The sequence below is a fragment of the Papilio machaon genome, chromosome 2, assembly GCF_912999745.1.
Source record: "Papilio machaon chromosome 2, ilPapMach1.1, whole genome shotgun sequence".
Classification (NCBI taxonomy): Eukaryota; Metazoa; Arthropoda; class Insecta; order Lepidoptera; family Papilionidae; genus Papilio; species Papilio machaon.
This window is the reverse complement of record NC_059987.1, coordinates 4928886-4951856: the sequence shown is the minus strand read 5'-3', so window position 1 is coordinate 4951856 and position 22971 is coordinate 4928886. Positions and strand designations below refer to the sequence as shown.

Here is a 22971-nt window from a genome sequence, read left to right as displayed (position 1 = left end):
AAAATTTTAAATTGCATACAATATTTTATACTTGCTATGTTGTTGATATGTGAAAGTGTATTGTTACAAAATCTCTTTATATATTTCTGATGATACAAGAATAGTTTATTAAATAAACCGACCAGAAGCTCTAGTAAGTGTCATAAAGGTTTCTGATTTACCTAATATTTGAAATTTTCTTTAACTATCTGAGCAGTAGTAAATCCAGCTTACGAAATAAAAATTGCAAATAAATTCTAACAGTTTTTATTCGCCATCAAAATAATCCCTACATTTTGCTTAACTAAGTCCGGTTTATGACAATAGTTACGTTTGGAATTTCATAAGTTCCGTGAAACACGGATAAATGATTGGTATCTATGAACTTTGTAAGTCGCATATCGTGAAATAACGTCGTAGTTACTGTCGTTTATTTAGAAATAGTGATTCGAATTCGGCACGTTCACAAATGCATAACCCACTTCCGTCTTCCTTGTCGTTTGTGGGTCGAGCTCTGATCGTATCGCCCAATGCAACTTTAATTGATTTTTACAACCCAAACATAACGTAACAATATTTTTACTTCATCTAAGTAGTACATCGCGAATGTTAGTGTAGAATCCCACTGCCTTGAGGTTTGTTTCAATACATATTGTCATTTCTCTACAAAGACTACAGTGCAAGGGTCATATCAGTTGAATTCTACCGTTAGTAGGAACTCTGACAAAATATAAATGCTACTTTCTATGTTACTTGACATTTCTGATCAAGGTTTTTCTATCAAACATTGATTAAATCACATTGATAAGATCTTTGTGTTCTTGATCTTAACAAGAAACATTTTTTGTTCTTCAGAAATTTTACATTTATGTATATCGTCTTTGTTTTTGTGTTAACAATTAGATTGATTCAATTTTTCAATAATTATTATTTACCTACTGTACATTCAAAAGTACAGTTTGTTGAGATGTTATCAAAATAAGTCATTATTTTTTTAGTGCGGCAAAGCGTCGTAATATTGCATTTCGCCCAGTTGCTCACTGACTGTGTAAGTGCCGTGTTTCTTCGTAATAATAATGCGTACGTACACTGGATTCGCCTCACCTACTGCTATTGTAATTTCATATTGCACAGGTTATATCAATAGGTTATATTAAATTAACAGTGACGACTTATTGCCATACTCATTAACATTAATTGGTGAGAAACATTAATTGGTGAGATCTGCAAGGGCCTTATAAACCCTTAAGTAAATTACTAAAATATTTTAGTACTTTACTTGTTTTATTTAAAGAGAAGAGGGGTTGTCTCCCCTTTCTCTTTTAAGCAGCGAATCGCTGTATGTTTATTTACAATTACTGTAGTTTTAAAATTAATCAAATATAATAGGAAATTATTGTCTCGAGTTTCTAAGTGTCATTAGTGTTGATAGAATATAAATAAAAAGCAGAGTTTAAGTTCTGTTATTTAGTCGACCTTATAATTACTATTAGACAAGCCCCGCTACTTACTTACCTGTTCGTTTAATTTAACCCCTTTTAAACGATGTTTATAAAAAAAATATTTGCGTATTACTTGTTTAATTTTTTACTACTCATTTCCTTTTCAACTTTCTTAGAAGGTTATGGCGTACATATTTAATTTTGAGATATAGCTGAACAAAGCTATACAAAGTTGGTTCGGCCTTTATTTATTTGGTAATGTCGTCCAAGTAAGCGAATAACAGATTTGACGTTCGCTCTCATTTCAGTCAGATGTACTCGAGGAGGTCACTCACGAACCACGAATCTTTTCTACGTTAACGATTTCTTTTCACATTATCTAAATCTTGTATTATAATAATAAATCTTCCGCGAAGTCATTATAATGTTGTTATTACTTATATTATTTTCAAATTATAACGATGTCCTGTCAAAATTAAATCGGCGGATTAGATTGGAATCCATCATTTTGTGTCTGCCTTCAACGGTATCTTACCACCAAGTGTAATTTTCTGAACTTTATTCCGTAATATAAAGAAAACATTACTGTTAAACACTTTTTGTTACATCACTTCTAAAGTTATATTACATATTTAGCAAATTGCGCACGCAAGAAATTGTGTTTACACTTAAATAATGATAAAGTGTGAGAAAGGAATGCCCTTGGGAACAGAAGGCGGGACGGGATTAACGGGCTTGAGCTCGGGGCGATATGCTAATGTCTCGACTGTCGACCGAGCCGTGATCTCCGTGAACGCCACGCTGCGCCGCCGCGTCGCGGCGCCTGCCTCTGGTACCACTAACCCACATTTGATCTCAATGATGTGACTGTTTGTGGCCAGTTTGTACTCGAAAACGCTCGTTATACTTTCTCATTGATTGATGAAAGTCTCAATGACCGTAAGTGGAAAATACGTAAGTGGCATCAATGTCTATTGAATTATAAGTAGATTTGACGGTAAACGTTGTGTTTCCTTAACATTTCCTCGTTTAGTTTAGTGAGTCTTAATATTTTTCATTTAATCCGTGTTATGTTTGATTTATATAAGCTTGTAACGTCTTTTGTTAGGTATATAATTTTGATCAATAGGTACGTTACAAACTATGAGGTCGTATTCAACTTATTACAAAGCGTAACGGTCATCAATGTTTTCGATCTTGGTTCATCTCGAGACATTCGTCTAAAGTGCAACGGTTAAAGAGAGAGGCCTCGCACAGTTCTCGCGTGCCTTCCGTCGCGAGCGCAACACATTACCCATCGGTGCATTTTCGTTACGCAAGCTTATGATATTTTTTTTGTTGCCAGATCACAATTGACTGACTGCGGTGAGTGATACCGTGCGTCAGAGCGCGGCTCGCGGCATGGAGACAGGGGCAGCCGCCGAAGAATTCATCACTATAGTACCGGTGGGCGAGGGTAAGCCTGCCGTGAAAGAATCGGCGTTTGTTACAGTACTATCAGTCGGTGCAGCGGCAGGCGCCGCTGAAGTTGTAGTGCAGAGACCGCGCGGGGCGCGGCTAGGTCTCGGATTGAAATTTGAAGGAGGTTCTGCTGCCGCCGAAAAAGTGCGTAGACTTCTTGTACAGTCATGTGCTGAAGACAGTCCCGCTGCTAATGCATGCACCCCTTGGGGTAAACTCATACCGGGAGATGAGATATTGGCAATTGATGGTGTATCTGTGTCCGATCTAACTAGAATAGATTGCGTTAGGCGTTTGAAGGATTCGGATGAGACTTTAAAGCTCTTAGTCCGACATTTTGATCCTAATGAAAATTCAGAACAATTTAAAATGGACCCTGTTGAGGAGCTCTTAACTATGAGTCAAAATACAGATATAAGTATGCAAACTACATTACCACCTCCAGTTCCTCCCAGGAAACTGGGGAAGAAAAACTCCTTCAAGGACAAACAAACCCTACAAACTGTCGGTGAACAAAATGCACTAGTTAGCATTGATGACCATAAACAGTGTTCTAATGATAAGGAATGTTCAGTAACAAGTCAACATGTGATTTCTAACGTAACTAAGTTGTCAAGAAAGTCTTCATTTGATAGTCATATTCATCGACAAAATAAGGAAGGTATAACATATTTCAAAAAAGGATCGCCAGATGAAGTAAGGCGTTTAGTTCGGAGATTGTCCGATGGAAAAGTAATGCCGCCTGAAGCAGAAGTATATATTGACTTACTCTCGAACGAGTGGGAACGGTGTTTGGTTATGGCCGATGCAGAATCTGATGATACAGGTAGTTCAATATCCACTGTGGTAGACAGACTGGGATCAATGGCAAGTTCTGTTGAAAATAGTATACCATCAACTCCAATAATGCAGCCTAAGGCTTTCGATATACAAAAAGTTTTAAATTGTATTGAAAACATTGATTCAAATATATTAAAGGACATGACGAATGGCAGATTTATAGAAAATGAGATCGATTTAAAACAAGAATTTAAAAAACTAGAAAATAATACTAATGGGTTTAGTGTCTCAGAAAAAAATCCTCAAAATATCCAAATAAAAGAAGACACCAAGATACAATCAAGAAAAGATATCCAGATGAACGATAGAAATAATAATTATACTGTGGCACCTTGCAATCTGCCAAAAGGAGAAAATGCAGAACCCAATAAAAAGGACCAAGCAGATACGAAACAAGAAAATATGGCAGAAAAACCCAAACCTATGCCAAGAAATACGAAAGTTGAGCGATCTGCTAGTGAAAAGAAAAGAAAACCGATTCCGATTCCCGAAACATTGACTCCGCCAGTTCCCGAACCTCTGCTGACTCCTACTAAAAAGACATGCATAGAAACATGGTTGCAGCGATCCGAAGCCGAAATGAATAATAAGATAGATGACAAGTTTGATAAAAACATAGCACCTGAAGCTCTGCCGAGGCTCATTGATTTTGTTCCAAAGACTCAGTTTAAAGAAAATTCAAACGAAGCGCCAGTGTGTACACGGCCAACGACAGCTCCGCCGCCGCCGCCTGTTGAAACAAGGGAAGATGGCTCTGGTGCCTCTCTGGATACCATCGGCGAGTTGGATGAATCCGGTGATGTGACAGACAATGCGTGAGTAACAAAACATATTTTTTTTATAAACTAAGCTTTCTTCGTTCTTAAGAAATGTATATAGGTTTTTATAAAATATGAGAACGAAAGTATGTGAACACATGGTTTTAAATGTCCACTATACTACTCAAGATATATAAGACGGTTGACCAACATTAAAAAAAAGATTTTACTGCTTATTTATTATAGCTCCCCAAATAAAGTACTTTAAAATACGTGCAAATTTGTCCATATTTTAAGTTTGAACCTTCTATGGCTATTCAAATTTTAGTAAGTATTCAAATTTTAAAGTCCACCTAATGTAAGCAAAATTAGAATAATGATGTTATTAGATTTTGGGCTGTACAATTAAGAAACAATGGAATAATTTCTTAGCATTAAAATGCCTTCACGGGACAATGCAGTCATTATCAACGAGACACATTCGTTATCAACACATAGGACAATAAACAAGCCAGTTTCATCCTCGCAAACTAAACTAAGCCCTTCTTTGAAATATGCTATCTTCGAGGATTTTACTGTTCCAACCTACAAGAAACCATAGTAACGTGACAGTATGAAAATTTACGACGAATAGGGTTGGTGATGTTTTTGTTTGTTTCGTGTCTGAGTTTACATACAAATAATTAAAGATGGTAAAGTTGTTAATCCGTAAGTTCTGTTAAAATTTTCATTAAACCCATACCATAAGTAATTAAACAATGTCGTAGTCTCATAGCCCAGTAAATCTTGACGGTTAAGTAAAAAAAAGAGTTCTCAGCATGTAGATATACTTTTTTACGTCTATCTAATAAAATAATATTATGTGTCACAAAACGTCATGAAATCATCAGTTTAATAACCTGAATATTCTCAACTCGTGACTTTGTTTTCTTAAAGTGTTTTTTTTAAATGGTAAATTAAGCAGTTGTGCAATTGATTTAATTATAACAATGGCGCTGCCTCTCCGCCGCCGCCCGACCGCTGTGCAGAGTGGACTTTGCTTTGCTTACGAGGCGAATAATTGAATCGCTATTGTTTGTGAAAAACAGACGGTATTGTATTGAAAAATATTTTTACATTAATAACTACATTATCTAATTTCATTCATATAGTAAAAAATATTTGTAAATCTAAAAGAATTCTAATAAAAAAGCGACATTATTAAACTTGAATGGAATTTACAGTTACGCCATTTTCTAATCAGTTGTCCCAGACTCGACCTCCGGTATCCGTTATTACTTAACCCGCAGACTTCTTTATTACTAATTCGTCGATAAACATAACAGGACATTTTAAGGCTGCTCGAAATTTATTCGCAAAATGCTCATGAATATTTATTCTTCGTGACAATGGCAATATTAAGCAGACTGGGTTATTTGCGATTGCTTAAATTAATGTTTTGGTACATTTCCAAAGTATTAACCTGCATACTAAAATATTAACAGTTAAGTCGAGTTTTAACGTAACGTAATACCTGTTTTTAACTCTTTAAAGATTATGAAGCAACATCTTTTCAAAAGTAACAGAATAAAGATATCAATAGATTGAAGGAATAATTTGCTCTATATTTTTTGTTGTCGTGTACTCTAATTCATGTCAATATTTTAATTTTCTTCAAAAAATGATTCCTTAAACACAGATCTTTTGGCTGTTTACGGACGTAGTACAAAGAAACTAGCTAAGTAATTTGGTTAGGTTAGGTTAATCACATTGTTTTTTTAAAGTGTAAAAATATGGCCAAGTTCATGGTTCACAACAATTTGGCATCCTAATAAAAATGTAAAAATGAGATTTATCGGTTTTTGTTCCAACGCGCCTCAAATAAGTACTCCTCCTTCCTTTATACAACCATTATCGTACAAACATGTATTACATGTTAGTTCATGTAAAAAGTGCACTCAAAAACTTGTCGCCAAGTGCTTGTTGACAAACTCATCAAGTTTTCTTTTAGATTCACGATAATTACAAAGTTAATTTTACCAAACTTGTTTGCCGAGAAAATATATTTCTGAACCAAGTCGGACATTGGCGAATGAAAGCACCTTTTCACCCGGAGGAAGTAATCATTGCACGCAATTGAAAAGTCCATTTACAGATAAATGTGGTCAGGCGCTAGTTAGAAATTAATTCTTAATTACTGGCAACTATTTAACTTGCAACGAGAATAAACGAGCTCTGTAATAACTTTGAAGTTGTAATTAAAAGTACTGGCAAAAGAATTTATTTTGTAGTTAAAAAATTTTATGGTTTTATAAAGGTTCGTAGTTGATAGAATCACTTCGTTCTAACATAGGCTTTTCTAAGTCTTACTAATATTATAAATGCGAATTTTTGGATGGAGGGATGGTTGGATGTTTGTTACAAGGTATCTTCAGAACGGCTCAACGGATCTTGATGTAATTTGTCAAAGGTGTAAAACATCGTCTGGAAGAACACATAGGCTACTAAGTTTTTTTTTTAATTATTGCGCGCGGACGAAGTCGCGGGCGACAGCTAGTATCTATTTAATTGTGAAATGGTAAAGTCCATTGAATGTGGATGGCTACTAAGGTAAAGAAAGATCGATGACAGTATGGATAGATTTGTGAAAGAGGATATGCGTAAATTGGGAGTGAATGCAGTTATGTCGGCTGGTAGAGATTATGGAAGAGTACCGAATCTCCGTAGGAATAAGGGGCTAGATGATGATGATAACAAATGCCACTGTCCCCTTTGCGGTTAAAATACAAACATTAATTCTTAGTAATTCACAATTGTTAATTTATTTTTCATCAGAGGATTTGAACAGGTATATTCAAATGATCCCTCATAATACAAATCCTTATAATCAGTCGTATAAACTCTACATTTCCGAAGCCTTACATAGACAAATCCGAATGGTAAAGCGAGTACAAATATTTCCGAGGATTATAGAAATGCGTTGAAACTATGCCAAAACGATTTAGAGATAATACGATGTTCCATAATGAGATCTGAAGAACGATCAAAACAATTTCGTTCTTTAGACTGATTATTTAGTAATACATTTTTATTTTACTATTAATTATTGATGATTTGATATCGTAAAATATAAGTTTCACATAACTAGGTAGTTTATTGTTGTGAATCATTATGCAACTAATTCATGTGTATATTGAGATTTGTTCATGCAATCATAGCATTAGTCACATTGTTTACTTACTTATAAAGACATTTTATAACAGGTGATACATACAACTTCAATGTAGTTCATTAATATAGATATTCGATATAACGTATCGTTCATAATTAACAACAAATAGATGCAATTATCCTAAACAAGAAAAGTTTTAACACTCCTCGTCAGGTGATATATTTGAGTTGATAAATCAAGAAGTATAACACGCTCAAAGCGAGTTCCACTTAGCTCTCGCGTAGAAAATTTGTTGATATAGGTAGCGAGTTATAAAGTATTTGCATTGTTTCCTTCGCTAACAATACTTTAACCAGTTGCACAGGAACAACGGACGGAGGGAAAGAAAAGAATATTTTATTCGGAACGGTGACACACATGGAAAGTTTTCTGTATTCTCATGCAAACTAGCGAGGAACAATTGTGCCGGCGAGAGAGACCAGCGCACCCCCGCCCCCGCCCCGCTGCGCCCTCACCCCGTCGCGCCATCGCGACTCACCCTGGAAACGCAGCCAGCCTTGCGCGCCCTGCCATTGTTCCCCCAACCTACATACACATACTAAAATTGTAAAAAGACTATATTAAAAGCGATACTATATAGCACTTGGTTCATTTTCTACGTCATTAAGACGATATTTGTATATAGTGTTCTACTAATTAGAAGCCCACCGATTCTGGAAAATTAGGTCATTGCGGTTTTAGTATTTTAAATTAAACTGCTGCTGTATAATTTATGCACCACTCGGCCGCGAATTTAACCGGCTAAATTCAGAGTGTTAATTTCGTGTTCAATTCCGTTCATCTTGTGATTAGGTATTTTGAAATACAAGTATGTTGACCTAATTTGGTAAGAATTTGTTTTCTGCGCGTAAACTGTTAATAAGCTAATAAGTCAACTTTATGGTTACGTAGGCAACGTTTGTGTAACTTTGCATCCATTTCCGAATTACTTTTAATTATAAGTAAATAAAATGATTTGTTATCTTTAAAACATAGATAATATTTTTATATCCAATGTAATCCATTCGTTGTGTGAAAACTGTCGGACATAACCCGTCACGGCTTTGTGAGATGAAATAGAAAGTCAATGGCAAAGCACTATCGTTCTGAGGCCGTTCTGTTAACGAATGTTGCAAAACAATCAAAATGTAATGCAACATTAAATAGTTTAGTAATGAACAATTCCTAAGAATCACGACTCTATATGCATGCCCAAACATCACGCTGAGAGTTCGTATTACGTATAGACGTCCCTTGTCTCTTACTCCGTGATGAGGTCGGAATGTTTTTGTACAAAGATTGTGAACAGTGATAGCCGTATAACATAAGTGCAACGCCTTCGTAACGATCTCTTTGTCTTTGATATAATAGCGACGTGCGTTTATTCAAGAGCTCAAAGTATCTGGCATTTAGTCCTCGTTCATGCTTTACATTCTCCCTGAGGCAAATATTTTTGTAATAGATCCCTTATCCGACTACAAATATCATTTGTTTTGTTTGTAAGTCTTTCTCATTCCCTTTGGAAAAACAGAGATAACTATATATTTATATATAGATCTTTGGTGGTTAAAACTCATGGAAAGATTGGACTTCAACTAACGTGAGTCTTAGTAAATCATTGCGTTTATGTCAGCGCCAAGAGTCGAAACAAGAAGGGCGTTGGAATACTGGCATCAAACATTTAACATAGCTTTTCTAATATATACTGTCAACTATTGACCGCCCCTTGCCTACAAAGGATGTTTGTACGCATTGTATACACAGAACCATTCAAGTTTCTTGTTATGATTTGTAAATCGTTTACATTATTTGGTAGTGTTTTTTATCGATATCGATCGATGGGTTTTAACCTAACTGTACACGAAATACTCGACGTGATTGCGGCGGCAGTGGTCGAATCTTATTTTGTAATGCGAACCCACATTTGGACTTTCGTGCGCTAAAATAAATGAGAACGCGGAATAACTTAAAGCAAAGGCCGACAGCAAATCTGTTTGGAATATCAAATGAGGACTGTTTTGTTGTAGACGCAAAGGTTGCGCCGGTCAAATGTTTGCCATTTAAGACAATGGTGGCCATATTTAGCTGAGAATAGATGAAAAAGCTTCGAAAGCGTACATGAGTGACAAGCAACATCGAATGGGTGAGCGTAAATCGATCAGTTTTATTTATCTATTTATGTACAAGAGAAATAATAAATAATGTACACTAATAATAATAACTTTTCGAGATTCTTGTTAATACTTCTCTTGGGAAAGAGTGAAAGGCTAAAGGTTGGGTTTTTATAGCAACTTGCGACTCTTTCCATAGGCAAATTACATGGGCGGCATTCACGATCGGTCGGTGAAAAGTACACATTATATTTAAGTGTACTTGTCACCGAATACATAAATACATACATAAAAATGTTTCTACTTATTATTTATTTATACTGTATTGAAAAAAATCTTACAGTTGCAGAAGCTTATTTTTAGTAAACCAAATTCTTAAATGAAATTTACAAGAAGGATGGCGTAAGTAAGTTACATTTTAGTTAATGTGCATCAAAGAATGTTGAGCAGATATCAATTTCACGTATGGTTTGAATACTTTATATTCCAACTTCGTATTGAATTCGTTGTTTCCGCGGGCCGTAGGCGACGCGATGCAAACGAAATTGATAAGGAATCGTACAGACATCTTTATAGCGTGAACATGTGGTGAAAAATTAAATATGAATAGCTGTGGTTGCGGGAGTCGAGGACCTTTAATTCTAACGCAAAATAGAGGTAATTTTCACAATCTTAAAATAACTTAACCTTTAAAAAAAGTTACTGCTGGGTTAATAGATGAAATAGCGCCATCTATTGGCTACATTTTAAAATAAAGTTTTTTTTTTTAATTTGAAGAAAATAAATTACTTTAATGTTATTTTAACACTTCATTATTGTAGAATGTACTTAATTTTACTTTTTAATTTAATTACATTTTTTTCTTTTACTGTATGTGTTTTGATCCGATGTAATACGAGTTTATTCCATGACTCAAAGAGGAAGAAGACGATTCGAATCGAATGATACCTTACTCGTCAAAATTTGTTCATTTGTTTAGGGCCTCGGCCACAATAAAGTTACATACGCACGAAAACCATTACCCTCTTATCAGAAGGGTAATAAATAGTTGAAACAATGAAAATATATTTGTTCATCGCCTGTACACGTTCTCTCAGTAGTCCGAAGTATTGAAGTATTTACCAAGACAGTGACCTTGCAATCTTGTTAGAATGTATGATCCTGAGCAAGTCATGTCGCATATGCAATTCGTTCGTTTCTATCACAGGTGAAATGTAAACCGATTTAATGGTGAAGAAAACACGACAAACAGACAGACAAAGTTACTTTTGCATTTATATTATTTATTAAGTAAGAATGAGTCGGTAACCTAAGGCTTGTTGTCATCATGTGAGTAATAACTCGCATTATAAGCATGATTTAAACAAGGATATTGTGATTCAACACTTTTTGAAAGTGTCAAGTTACGAAAGAATATGTATGAGGATTATTCAGAAAAGGACGTCAGTTCACCTTCAGTGTCCCAATATTGGATGACGAAGACATTGAAATCCAAAATTTATCAATATTGGTATGTTATACATTGATATTGCTATTTTAGAATTATTGTCATTGAATCTTTACGTCATAAATCGAAAAAAAAACTTTCTTTGAACACGAAGTAACTGTTTCAAATGTTATTGTTAAGTTAAAAAAAATATTCTTTTCAATTTTAAAGATCAAATAATAATAGTTAAAACGTTTAATTCTGACTATAAAAAATCGTTATAACATATTTTGAAGTGTTGAAAGTGCAATTTGAATTCCAATAAACCGTATTTTGTAGACCAACGTCCGACAACTAGGTTTTCCATCTGCAGTGAAAGGAATTAAAACGTTTAAGGCAGGTAAAATAAAAAAACACTTAATAGAATTCTCCCGCATCTCTGCAGTGCGCAGATCTGTTTAATCGGCCGAACTACTTCACCTACTTGCCAATGCGGAGTAGGCATTCAAAGAACAAACACCATTAGTACCTCTATACCTTCGGCTTCTATTTGCTATCGGCAATTGTTTGAGCTACTACTCTCTTAGCTTTTTCCTGGTATGACATTAAAAATTCTATTTTTTTTATAATTATCACATTTGCCGAGAGATGGTGTGTCTTACATGTGAGGTATTCAATGGTAATTTTGTACGTCTTAAGAAATAAATTTATCTTTAAGTAATAAAACATCGTCAGTCAATAAGGCAACTTCAAAAAAGAAACTTGATTCGAAAAATGAAAAGCAATTCGTCTCGACAATTTAGGCGTCATTAGCTATCAAATATTTAGAACAAGCATCCACTATCTATGCCGTGAAATTCGAAGCTCACATTCTTTACATACTGAGAAATATCTGGTTACGATACAACGCTCGATCTACGGATTGTACAAGTAATAACGTTCACGATTCGACCTACATTGCGGTATTTGAAAGAGACGCTTTGACCACAAAAGAAAATACGGAGCAATGTGATACATCTTTTTTTATCTCTTGAAACTATCGAATTGTAATTGATAGGTGTATCAGAGAACGATTGATCACTATCGTACACTTTGTTGTGTTGTCCCAGAATAAAGGGAGGCGTGGCGAATGTGGATACACATTATAATGGACAGCTCAAGACAAGGTTTAGTTTCTCGTATAAATATGCATCGTACAAGGTGAACTGTTATCTTTGCTCCGTCTCCGTCTAACGGATCATCTATTCATTTCAAAATTTTCTCCAAACACATGCTTCATTAGCTACATAATATTTTATTTTAGAAAGCAACGGCAGGTATGACGCATTGCTGGTGTACATTATTACAATACATATTAATTCATTTGATTTGTTTTTTATTACCGTAAATTACAATTATATTTATAATAAATATATAGGATAGGATAGAATAAAAAAGGAATAAGTAGCCTATATGTTCTTCCAGACTATGTTCTACATCTGTGTCAAATTTCACCAAGATCCGTGGAGCCGTTCTGGAGATACCTTCAAACAAACATCCACCCATCCATCCAGCCAAACATTCGCATTTATAATATTAGTAAGATAGTTTGTAAAATAACTATTTTCAAGATTTTAAATTAATCACTTTACTATGGAAGATAGAAGAATTTAAACGCCGTTTATTACTTTCTCTCTTAAATAGTTTTACATAGATGTTTAGGATTGTAGTAACACACGATTTTCATATTCTTTAATAGTAGTCGATAGCCGTGAAAAATTAATGGGTAAACTTAAAATTATTATTCTAAAATAAATTATCAAAGATTCAAATGGATTAACTACTCGTATGTATGGGAAAGGAGCTAAAAGGCTTTTGTGATGCGTAGCAATTATAAATCAAACGTGTCCGATACGAATCAGATATCGAGATATAGATGCCTTTTTACTTACGAGGACTTAAATGGAAAACCTCGTTGGCAGCAATTAAGTTTTAACGAGCTAACGTCGATGCGACCTATTTTGATAAATAACAGGCGAGTCGTATAAATCAAATACAAGCAAGACATGTGAAGTATACCGATATGAAGTTTATCCTACAACAAGATCCTGTTGCGAATTACGTGCTTTGTGTACCTAGTTGAAAGCGGTTACCGTTAGCTGCCTCAGAAAATATGTTACCGAACATACTTATGACTTCTAGCCATAAGTCTAAGTCTTGGACAAACACGAAATCCGCGTTAAACTGTTATGCTGTGTCGTAATAATAATTTGAAGATATACCGAGAAGCCGTGGCTCTGTCGCTCGGCTGCGCTAACGGTACCGCGCCGGCGCGGCCCTGCACACGCCGTCTGCCATTCGATACATCTAATACTGTTATTAAATTTATGTCCGCACCTACTTATCTTAACGCACTTTCACCGTATGTGATGATCGCCAACATCGATCACTATACTATCAATATTCTCGGTCCGATGCGCTTAGCATATTTAACACCCACATTAAGATATCGATGCGGCTATGAAGGCGTATTATTTTCGTATACTTTATGTTGACGGGAATGAAGATGTGTTCGAATAATAGTATATTACAACACATATATTACTTCTAACATAAAAGCCGTAGATTCTACATTATGAATGAGCCGACTCGACCACCCAGCGGCACCTCACGGAATATCCACATTTATCTAGTAAATGTGCATACCGTATGCCATCTTGTGCCATTATCCTTCATTCACTTTTTTTATTGTTAAAAACCGTATTCTCAACGTACACATACTAAGGTGTAGGATACTAAAGCAAGTGCGTCTGCAACGTCTTGAGTTTACCACTCTTATAAATAAGTTAGGTTCTTGGTATAGCCTTAAAAGTCAGTGGATCTAAAGAGAAACAATAAAATTGCCACTTTCCTAAATCTCGCAAATCTTTATAGTTAGCCGTGGTCAAGTATCATGTTAATGCGTACTAGTATGTCATCTTCCATTAAAAATGTTATGACGTACTTGGAATTCAGATAACTTAATGTGAAGAAAGCTTGCGAATTTTACAATAAAACGGCTGGTTCATGGAACTTGTATGTGCGTTTCCAGTTGCATTCCTTCGAGACGGAAGCGGAGAGTATCTCCTTGATCTTGTGCCCTATGAGTACGGAACGTATCGGCGTGTGTCGCAGTGGCTCAGGCCGCCGCACAATGGCACGTTCGACCTTGTTCGCACGCTCGTCCCACTCTCCACTTATTGACTTATAGGCCGCCCTGTTTCTGAGGGCTTTAAGACATTCATACATCGAGGAAGTGTTACTGTATTCGTCGCTTTCCGATCTCTAAATTTAAATAGCTTAATTGTGGCACATATTGAATTGTAGACGAATTTAAGTTTAATATACGCAGTTTTTTCAATATTAGGAGGCTTAACTATCTTTAATGTATTTAAGTTCTGCTATACTTAAGTTACAAAATCATTCTAGAGAATCATTTAAATAAAAAATTATATTATTTACACAAATTAAGCAACTGACCCCTGACCTCAAAATAATACATTGTTAGTACAATACAATTACATATGGTCTGCGTAAATCGAAACCAATGTAAATATTTTCTGTAAGTTAAATCGATCGCTCAGGGACTGAAGAGCTGCATTAAGTAAAGACGTATTAACTTGACACACATTATGACATGACGTTGTGGTCGGTTACCGCTGTTACAAGATGTCTTTAGTTACCTACCGTGGGTTTCTGAGATCAAAATATCCGTTTAAAATAAATGTTATCTCTGTTTTGTCAAAGATAATGACAGGGATGACGATATGTTTTATACAGAGATTTTGGTCTCAGAGAAACCCAATGTTATTATTTGTTATTTTATGTTTATGTTATTTTATAACGTATTTAATGATAAGTTATGGCATAGACGAGAGACATGGCTCCATAACAAGATAATCAATTTGTATGGATATAGAAAAATACTCGTGCTGTATAACTGGCATGTTTATTTAGTAACTCTCTATTAGACTAAAATATAAGTATGATTATTTTAGATCTAACAATTAGTAGAAACTGTAACATATAAATCAGATATATTCACACGATGGTTTCTTTGTAATCTCATATCAGACTAGAGAGCATGCATGCGCATTTTTACACGTAATTTTATAGAACGTCACTTTGTGAGGTCCGGGTAAGTTGTAAGTCTAAAGTTTCAGGGGCGTGTTATTGCTGAATTTGGGTGTCGTAGGTTTTTCAATTTTAGGTACATCCATAATCAAATGTTAGTTAAATTAAAACTTAACATTTGGTTAATATTGATTATTATCACAGCAACCGATCTCTCTGTATAGTGTGTATATTTACCAATAAGAGCCGTTTATAAGTTTTTAAAGCATTGACACGCAAACCTTGTGGAGAGACAAAAAACACTACACTCGTTATTTGGGTATATAAATAAACAAAAAATATGCACATATATTATTTGTTTCCAGATCGGTGTTAATGTTTCGTGTCGTTGACTCCACGAGAGCCTTTCTCTGCTTTTTCTCAAAATAAATATAGATCAAAAAATTTTAGTGAATAATTGATAGTGTTGATCGAAGTGAATGAAAATGATGTTTTTGTTATTTATTTATAACTTGTTATTTATTTACTGCTTCATTGCGTCATGTAAACATTTGTGTATTGCTGCAAGTATCAGGTACCAAAGGGGTGACATAAACTTAAATGGTTATGGGCAAAATAGACATGGGTGAAAAGACAAACAGGCAAGTTACTGAAACTATGGAAATTAGTGATAATGTTTTTTTTTTGTCTAGCCAGCAACGTTAAACAAAAGATAATCGTTACCTAATAGAGTAGGAAAATTAATGACTGTATTTTTTCGGCATCTAATAACAAGGGCGTGATAAAATCGTGACAATAAAGAGTGCCTACTCGGGTAACTGACCATTGCTACGTACACTAGACTCAATCCTCAATTACAAACTCAAACTCAAGACTCACACTTCTTCATAATTTTTTTCGCATACTGTGTTGCTTAGCAGCATTCTTTTTTTTAAAAAACGCTTTAACATAATAATTATGTGTTTTGAAATGCAAAATGGTGGTTTAGTTGTTGCAAAAAATTAGTACACCCGCCTACCCTAATTTTAAGCGTAGTAGTTTTTTAAATAACCATATATGTATACGTAAATACGTGATATATATATAGTAAACCGAAACTTAATATAATAAAAAATCGATACATTTTTTTGTTACAAGCATTGCTTAACTCCACATGTTACTTAGTAAGTGCATTTAATCATTACTTATCGGTAATTCATGTATATGTTGCTCTCAAATAAGGTGCACTGAGTGATATGTTTTTGCTTTGGAGCATTCCTCTGAGGTGGAGAATGTTATGTACTTACTCAGGGTTGCCAGTTCATTTGAAAACCATTATTTTTGCTAAGTATTTATATTGTGATATTTATACATAAATATTCTGCTATTTGATAATTACCAAATGTTTTTTTAAATAAATATACTTACTTTTTCTTTAGGCATTAATTAAATAATCTATTAACTTACTATTTACCTTATTAAAATGTCTAATAATTAGATTTGATTTATTAATAAAGTAACATCAAAATATGTCCCGCATATGCTTTACATATATTAAACACAAATAAATATTGTTCATAGAGTCAAAACATTAATGTATAGTGTAATTAGAATGAACATAAATATTTAATTAATATCTCACAATCCTAATTTAAAAGAGAAATCTGATCAGTTGTAGTTTTTGAATGATCTTATAACTTTCTACACATTAGTTAATTATGTAATGTGATGTAAAGAAAGTTTGGACTCCTGTTTGAGTTCGTATTTGACGGATGTCCGGACGATGCGACGCTCACTTTAAAGCAGTTTCATATTAAGAGAATGAAAACCATAAAATATTTCTTGTATCACGAAATATTACTCTAAAAATTACGCAACTTGCCAGTGAGAGTAATTTAGTTACCAAATTTTATGTCACGAATTTGACAAAACAAAAAAAATGCTTTTACTAATGAAAATTACTAATTACCTAATCAAGGAAATTTTAGTGATACAAAATGTTACTTGCAATGAAGGTGATATCAGGTCTTTGAATCATAAAATAGAAGGTAAATTTTTTACCCACTAAGCACTACCTCTGCCTATCCAATTCGGATGAAAACTTTATGTACTTATAGGTGACAACCCTATAGGCATGTAAGGAAGAAAGTCGCCGCCACGGGCGTTGCAAGGCTTATGCGGCCAGTTCTGCGAAGTGTCGCGTCTCTAACGGGACCCCGTACCCCGCGCCCTTCGCCTCTCGCCCCCGCCCCCGCCCTCACAACCTCCGATATTTTATTGCCTCGTTGTTTTTAACGATCGAGAACAACATTGTTTTAACGAGTCTACGTATGAAACTATTGACGATTTATTGTGCATAGATTGTAACCAATTAACATTTTTATCTTGCGCCATTCTTTCGGTTTTTTTTAGTTTTGTTTTACTATCAATTATATTCATAATCTTAATGTCAGTGGTATCTCCACAAATCACTATTTCATACAAATTTATTACGATTACATTGAATTTAAAATAAGATGTTAGGAACACTTCGAGACAAATGTTTGGAGAAATCAAATACCTAAGTATAACCAAGTTCAATTGCTCCAACTTTTTTTGGTCTATAAAAAAACATTTTAACTAAAAGGAACCTAAACACATAAGATTCCAGTAATATTCTACTTACCGATTACATAAGTTATGTTTTATTTCAAAGTAATAGTGTTGTCACTGAGGAGTAATTTTCTTTTATATTTGCGTTTAATTATAAACACAGCTCCGGCATTGTAAATCCAGACTTAAGCACGTCTTCGCAGTAAATAACTATGATTTTTTTTAATTTATTTCTCGCGACATCTCGATACAAGGCACAAAAATTCTTTAATCGCCCCCTCATCGCTTACAGTAGCAATGAAATTCGACGTCTTCCTTTTATTTAAACAGAAGAAAAATAAAAGTTTAGATAACTACATTTTTGCTTTAAACCCTTCAACCTATATTAAGCTTTTACAACGATTAAGGTGAATATTTCAGTAGATAAGTGCAATAAATGTCGTTTCAAAATTTCAATGCATTTCTATGTTCAATGATTTTATTTCACTGTTTGTTGTGTTATTTATAGACGTGATATAAGTTACCTTTTCTCGTTGGTGGGAAGATGTGCGTGTAAAAAGAAAAAAAAATGGCCTGTTTCATGATTGGCAGTCCGCACACATAAACCCATATATTCGATAAAGTAACTATTTATAACTAACCGTGCACTAATAGGGAAGGTTGTGCTAGTGCGTTCACGATCGACGTTGTCAAGGTATAAACGTGCACGTCAGATTATCGTAACCCGTTTTTCCAATCGATATTAATAGCGAGATTATTTTGATGGACAAAAACTGAATATAAACTAAAGCGGCAGCGCATTAATATTTAACATGTCAGCATTAAATCAACAAATCTGATTAACAGACGTTTTTGCGAGGATTAATATGATATGTTGGTATGGTTATCTAGATGGTGGATTCAGACATGTTTGTAAATGATCTTAAGGTATAGTATATAATATTTATTACAGTTTACGTGTATTACAAGGATTAGACATTAATATTTTGAAAGAATTTTTTTATGTCGAAACCTCGCTTTCTTCCATTTAAACAATAGTAATTTATACAGTATTTGTATAAAATCCATAAGAGTATTGTAATCTTCTACTTTTCCCTGCTAACAGTATCGTCAAAGTATCTTATGGTAAAAAAATTAGTATAGGGAATATACAAAAATCAAACTTACTAAACTAATATCTTTAAAACTAAATAAAACTGTGCATAAAATAATTTAATCGATAAGAGCAATGATGAAAAAGTAAAAGTCATGAAGTGAAAGCTTTATTACAAAAAAATACTGCCCGAAAGCAACGGCGAAAAACAAACCAGTTAAGAGTTATACCACAAATCCTAGGATCATTTTACCATCTGCATAGTTTTAGGTATACGATGATGAACTTTGAGTTTAGTAAACAGTTGAAAGACAAGATTTTATTTAATATAGCTTTTAAATACATTTCCTGCATCTTACCTTCATATCCTTATATCCCTTTATAAGGAACATGTGATTATATTAAACATAGTAACAACGCAGAATCAATATCTCGGAATTTATGTAGTGGCTTATGATCGAGTGTGTAGTTGTGTATACAAACATAATTCCCACATTCCGCAGGACAGTCCCGGCGTGAGCTATCGCCTGATACTGCAATGCGGAAACAATTTAAGCGCCATTATATAACGCCCACCTTAAACTACCTTACACCACAAGAAACCAATACGCCAATTTTAAGGTTACTGAAGCTTGTTTATGTTGTTAGTTACGAGTTACTTATGTTGTTGATACAAACAGTGTACTAAAAACACCAACCATATAGTTATTACCCACTAAACATCCTTTCTCTATGCTATGATCAGCTTTAACAGAATCCTTTTAAAGCTCACCAATACTTCAACGCATTTCTATTGTAACGTTCATACGACAATTGTATTGTATAAAAAGCTTAAATAAAAAAGAACTTTATCTTTAAAAAAGCTTTTTGTAATAGTGCAAACGTTATGGCGTAGAGCTTCTATGTATGTAACTCCTCATTCGATTTGAACTATGTCTATTGCGATGACATTTGGAGTGTGGTAGTTTATTCTTAATCTTAGTTTAATTACGTGTAGATTTTTTCAAGGCACGAAGTATTTTTGGTAATTTATTTGCAAATGTTTATCTGAAACCAAGGAAGTAAAAGAATAATTTCAAAAACAATTAACTCTCAACTGTTGATCGTAATATCGAACAAATCTGATATAAATCTTGTGAAATTGTTCAAATTCATCGTTCACAAAATCCCATTTACAAAGTTTATTTGTAATCTTGAATTACGTTGGGATTTATTGAGTTGGGAAGTGTAGTTTGTTGAAACGGATTTTGTAATCGGGTACGATGTAACCGAACACAAGCGTGAAGGTTTCCTGTGAGCGGCGGCCGGGGGACGGGTTGCAGGCACGCGGGGCGCGGGAGCCGCGGAGTCACGACGCGGTTAACCTAGGTTAGGCCCCGATCCAACATGGCGACTTTCGCGGCAACTCGATTGCATTTTATTTATCCTTATTATACTACAACATTCTCTATTACGATACTTTACCCATAAAAGGCATAATTCGTTGAAAATCACTTTAGCTTATTATGGCATTAATAAAATTTGCATGTCTAGCTGCAGCGATTAGGCAACGCGCTTTGCTGTGGCGAGGAATGCAGACTATACATAAAACTGTTCAGACTTACGCTGACCTCTTTGTCCGTGAGTTTTCCTTAGCGATAAGTAAGCGAATATAAACTTAGTACACATATTACTTGGCTTGTTGATATTTAAACAAGGAAATGTTATTTGTACAAAAGTCACGGAATGAAAGGATAATATTTTGTTTTTGTATTTTTGTTACGACTCACGGCTTCGCTTCATAAAAGGAGCTCGTTGATAGCGAGTTTGCGAGGTCTCTGGTTACAAATTAAATGCAAGGCTCTAGCTGTGGTTTACTGAGCACTTCTCACTTCTTCATGTAATGGAATACCCGTTATATTGATATATTCGATATTATGTAATGTAATAAAGAACAGTTATCTAATAGACTCTACCATAATATCTTCTTTGATTTGTTTGCTTACTTAAACAGTTGTTTTCCGATAACATTTGTGCTTTGCGTATATATATATATATATATATATATATATATATATATATATATATATATATATAGTTTTAGTGTTTTATCAAAGTGGATTATAATAATAAAAACTAATAAATGTACTCATGCATATCCCACGATAATAATAGCGTAAGGAAAGTATTTTGATAAATACTTGCACTAGATACACGTGTCATTAAATTAATTATATTGTACCGTGATAAGAAACATTTATAGTAACCTACTAAAATACTTAGAGATAGTAATTAGAACTCATAAAGAAAGTAAACGCCAATAAATTACACGTGTTCCAAAAAAATACATAGTCATTAGACAGTCAAGTCTCATTCGGTTCGGCGTTATACATTTCAAGTAGATAAATAAAATAGAATTCAGGCTTCGTTCGAATGTCAATAACATTGTGAATCTAGTCATTAGCTATTTGTGTGGACCGTGACATTTACGAAATGAAGCTCGACAACCTATTCTTGATCTTATTTAAAGTCTGCACATAAAATTAATATGTTAAAATTTATTTTACTAAATTGCATTAAACTTTTAATCCAGTATTGATGATAAAGTTTCCATTTTTGCAGCGGATAGCTAGATTGTTTAATCTATATATATAAAAGAAAGTCGCGTTAGTTACACTATTTATTCAAGAACGGCTGAATCGATTTGACTGAAAATTGGTGGGCTGGTAGCTTAAAACCAGGAAACGGACATAGGATAATTTTTACCCCGTTTTCTATTTTTTATTCCGCGCGGACAGAGTCGCGGGTAAAAGCTAGTAGAGAATAAATACAAATATGCTAACCCTAAAATAAGACTTAAAAATTAATTCCAATTTAGCCTTGCCTGGGGCTAAAAACCGCCTCGATCCATGACTAAAAGAGAGGACTGAGATCTTATTAACACTACCTTTAATAAAATATTATTTAAATTACAATTCTTTTGTCATTTTGCTGGTATTTATACTGATTTTAAACTGGGAGCAAACTAACATAAAATATGGACACTGAATTGCAAAAGATGAATCATCGGATCCGTTTTTCACGGGCGAGTCGAATAAATTGTGATTTAGTTACAAGATAATTAATTATGCAAGTTTACGGACATCGCAATTGTTGAAGAGATATCGAGTTGATAAAACATTTGAATTCCTATTTGACATTTCTCAACAAACGGCCTGATTCGACGTTCATTTGATTTGCCGGTCAGATCTAGGTTCTCGCATGACCGAGAAATCAAATAAAGGTTGAAGTTACTTTAAATGGATAAGATTTAGTTTACAGTTACGAATTTCTACTTATTTATTGACGGTGCAACTATAAATTTAACTAAATGCTTGTTTGATTATATATTTAGAAAGTTGTTTGTACAATATCTCAAACATATCTTTAAATAACAGCTCTTGGGAGATATTTCAAGGCACTAAAAACAGTTTTTTTAGTTAGTCAGTATGCAACAAATAATAATAGTTTTTATGGAAATAAGACTTAGTGCTATTAAAAGTAACGAAAACAATATATAATTAAGCTTCCTCAGAGATGGATAGGCCTGACTTTTATTTTACAAGAGATTAATTAAGTAAACTTAAATAAAGATATCGAACAGCCTAATAAATTCAATGATAAAGGGTATTGCACGAAGTATTCTTTGCTATCCAAATGTAAGCACGTGTATTTGTATAATAGAATGTGATGAATCGATTACCGGTCAAATGTTTCGAAGTAGTGATAGTCGCAATATGAGTATTTGGGTTACTATCAATTTCGATGACTTCACGGAAAAATTGTAAACTCTTGTTTGGCAATAGATGTTAGGCAGTTTGCCAGTTCAACGATCTCGTGTTCAATTCTCCACGGCCGCCGCCGGACTTTGAGCGAGCATTGCAAACATTCAACGACCCAGATTGTACAGCGCTAGAAGTATCCAGGTCGTCGGTTCGATTCCCGCATCGCAACGTAACTTTGTATGGTCAGGCCGTGTTTGTTCTCTCC

General features: G+C 34.2%; 1 protein-coding gene across 1 annotated transcript in view; it reads left to right on the top strand.

Annotated features, from left to right (window-relative positions):
- LOC106709059 overlaps window positions 1-22971 on the top strand; it is a 41689-nt gene that overhangs the window by 6667 nt on the left and 12051 nt on the right. The window contains exon 2 of the mRNA XM_014500732.2: window positions 2767-4537. Within this exon, the coding sequence (XP_014356218.2) occupies window positions 2823-4537 (1715 nt within the window). The 5' untranslated portion in view covers window positions 2767-2822. The remainder of the gene's footprint in view (window positions 1-2766; window positions 4538-22971) is intronic.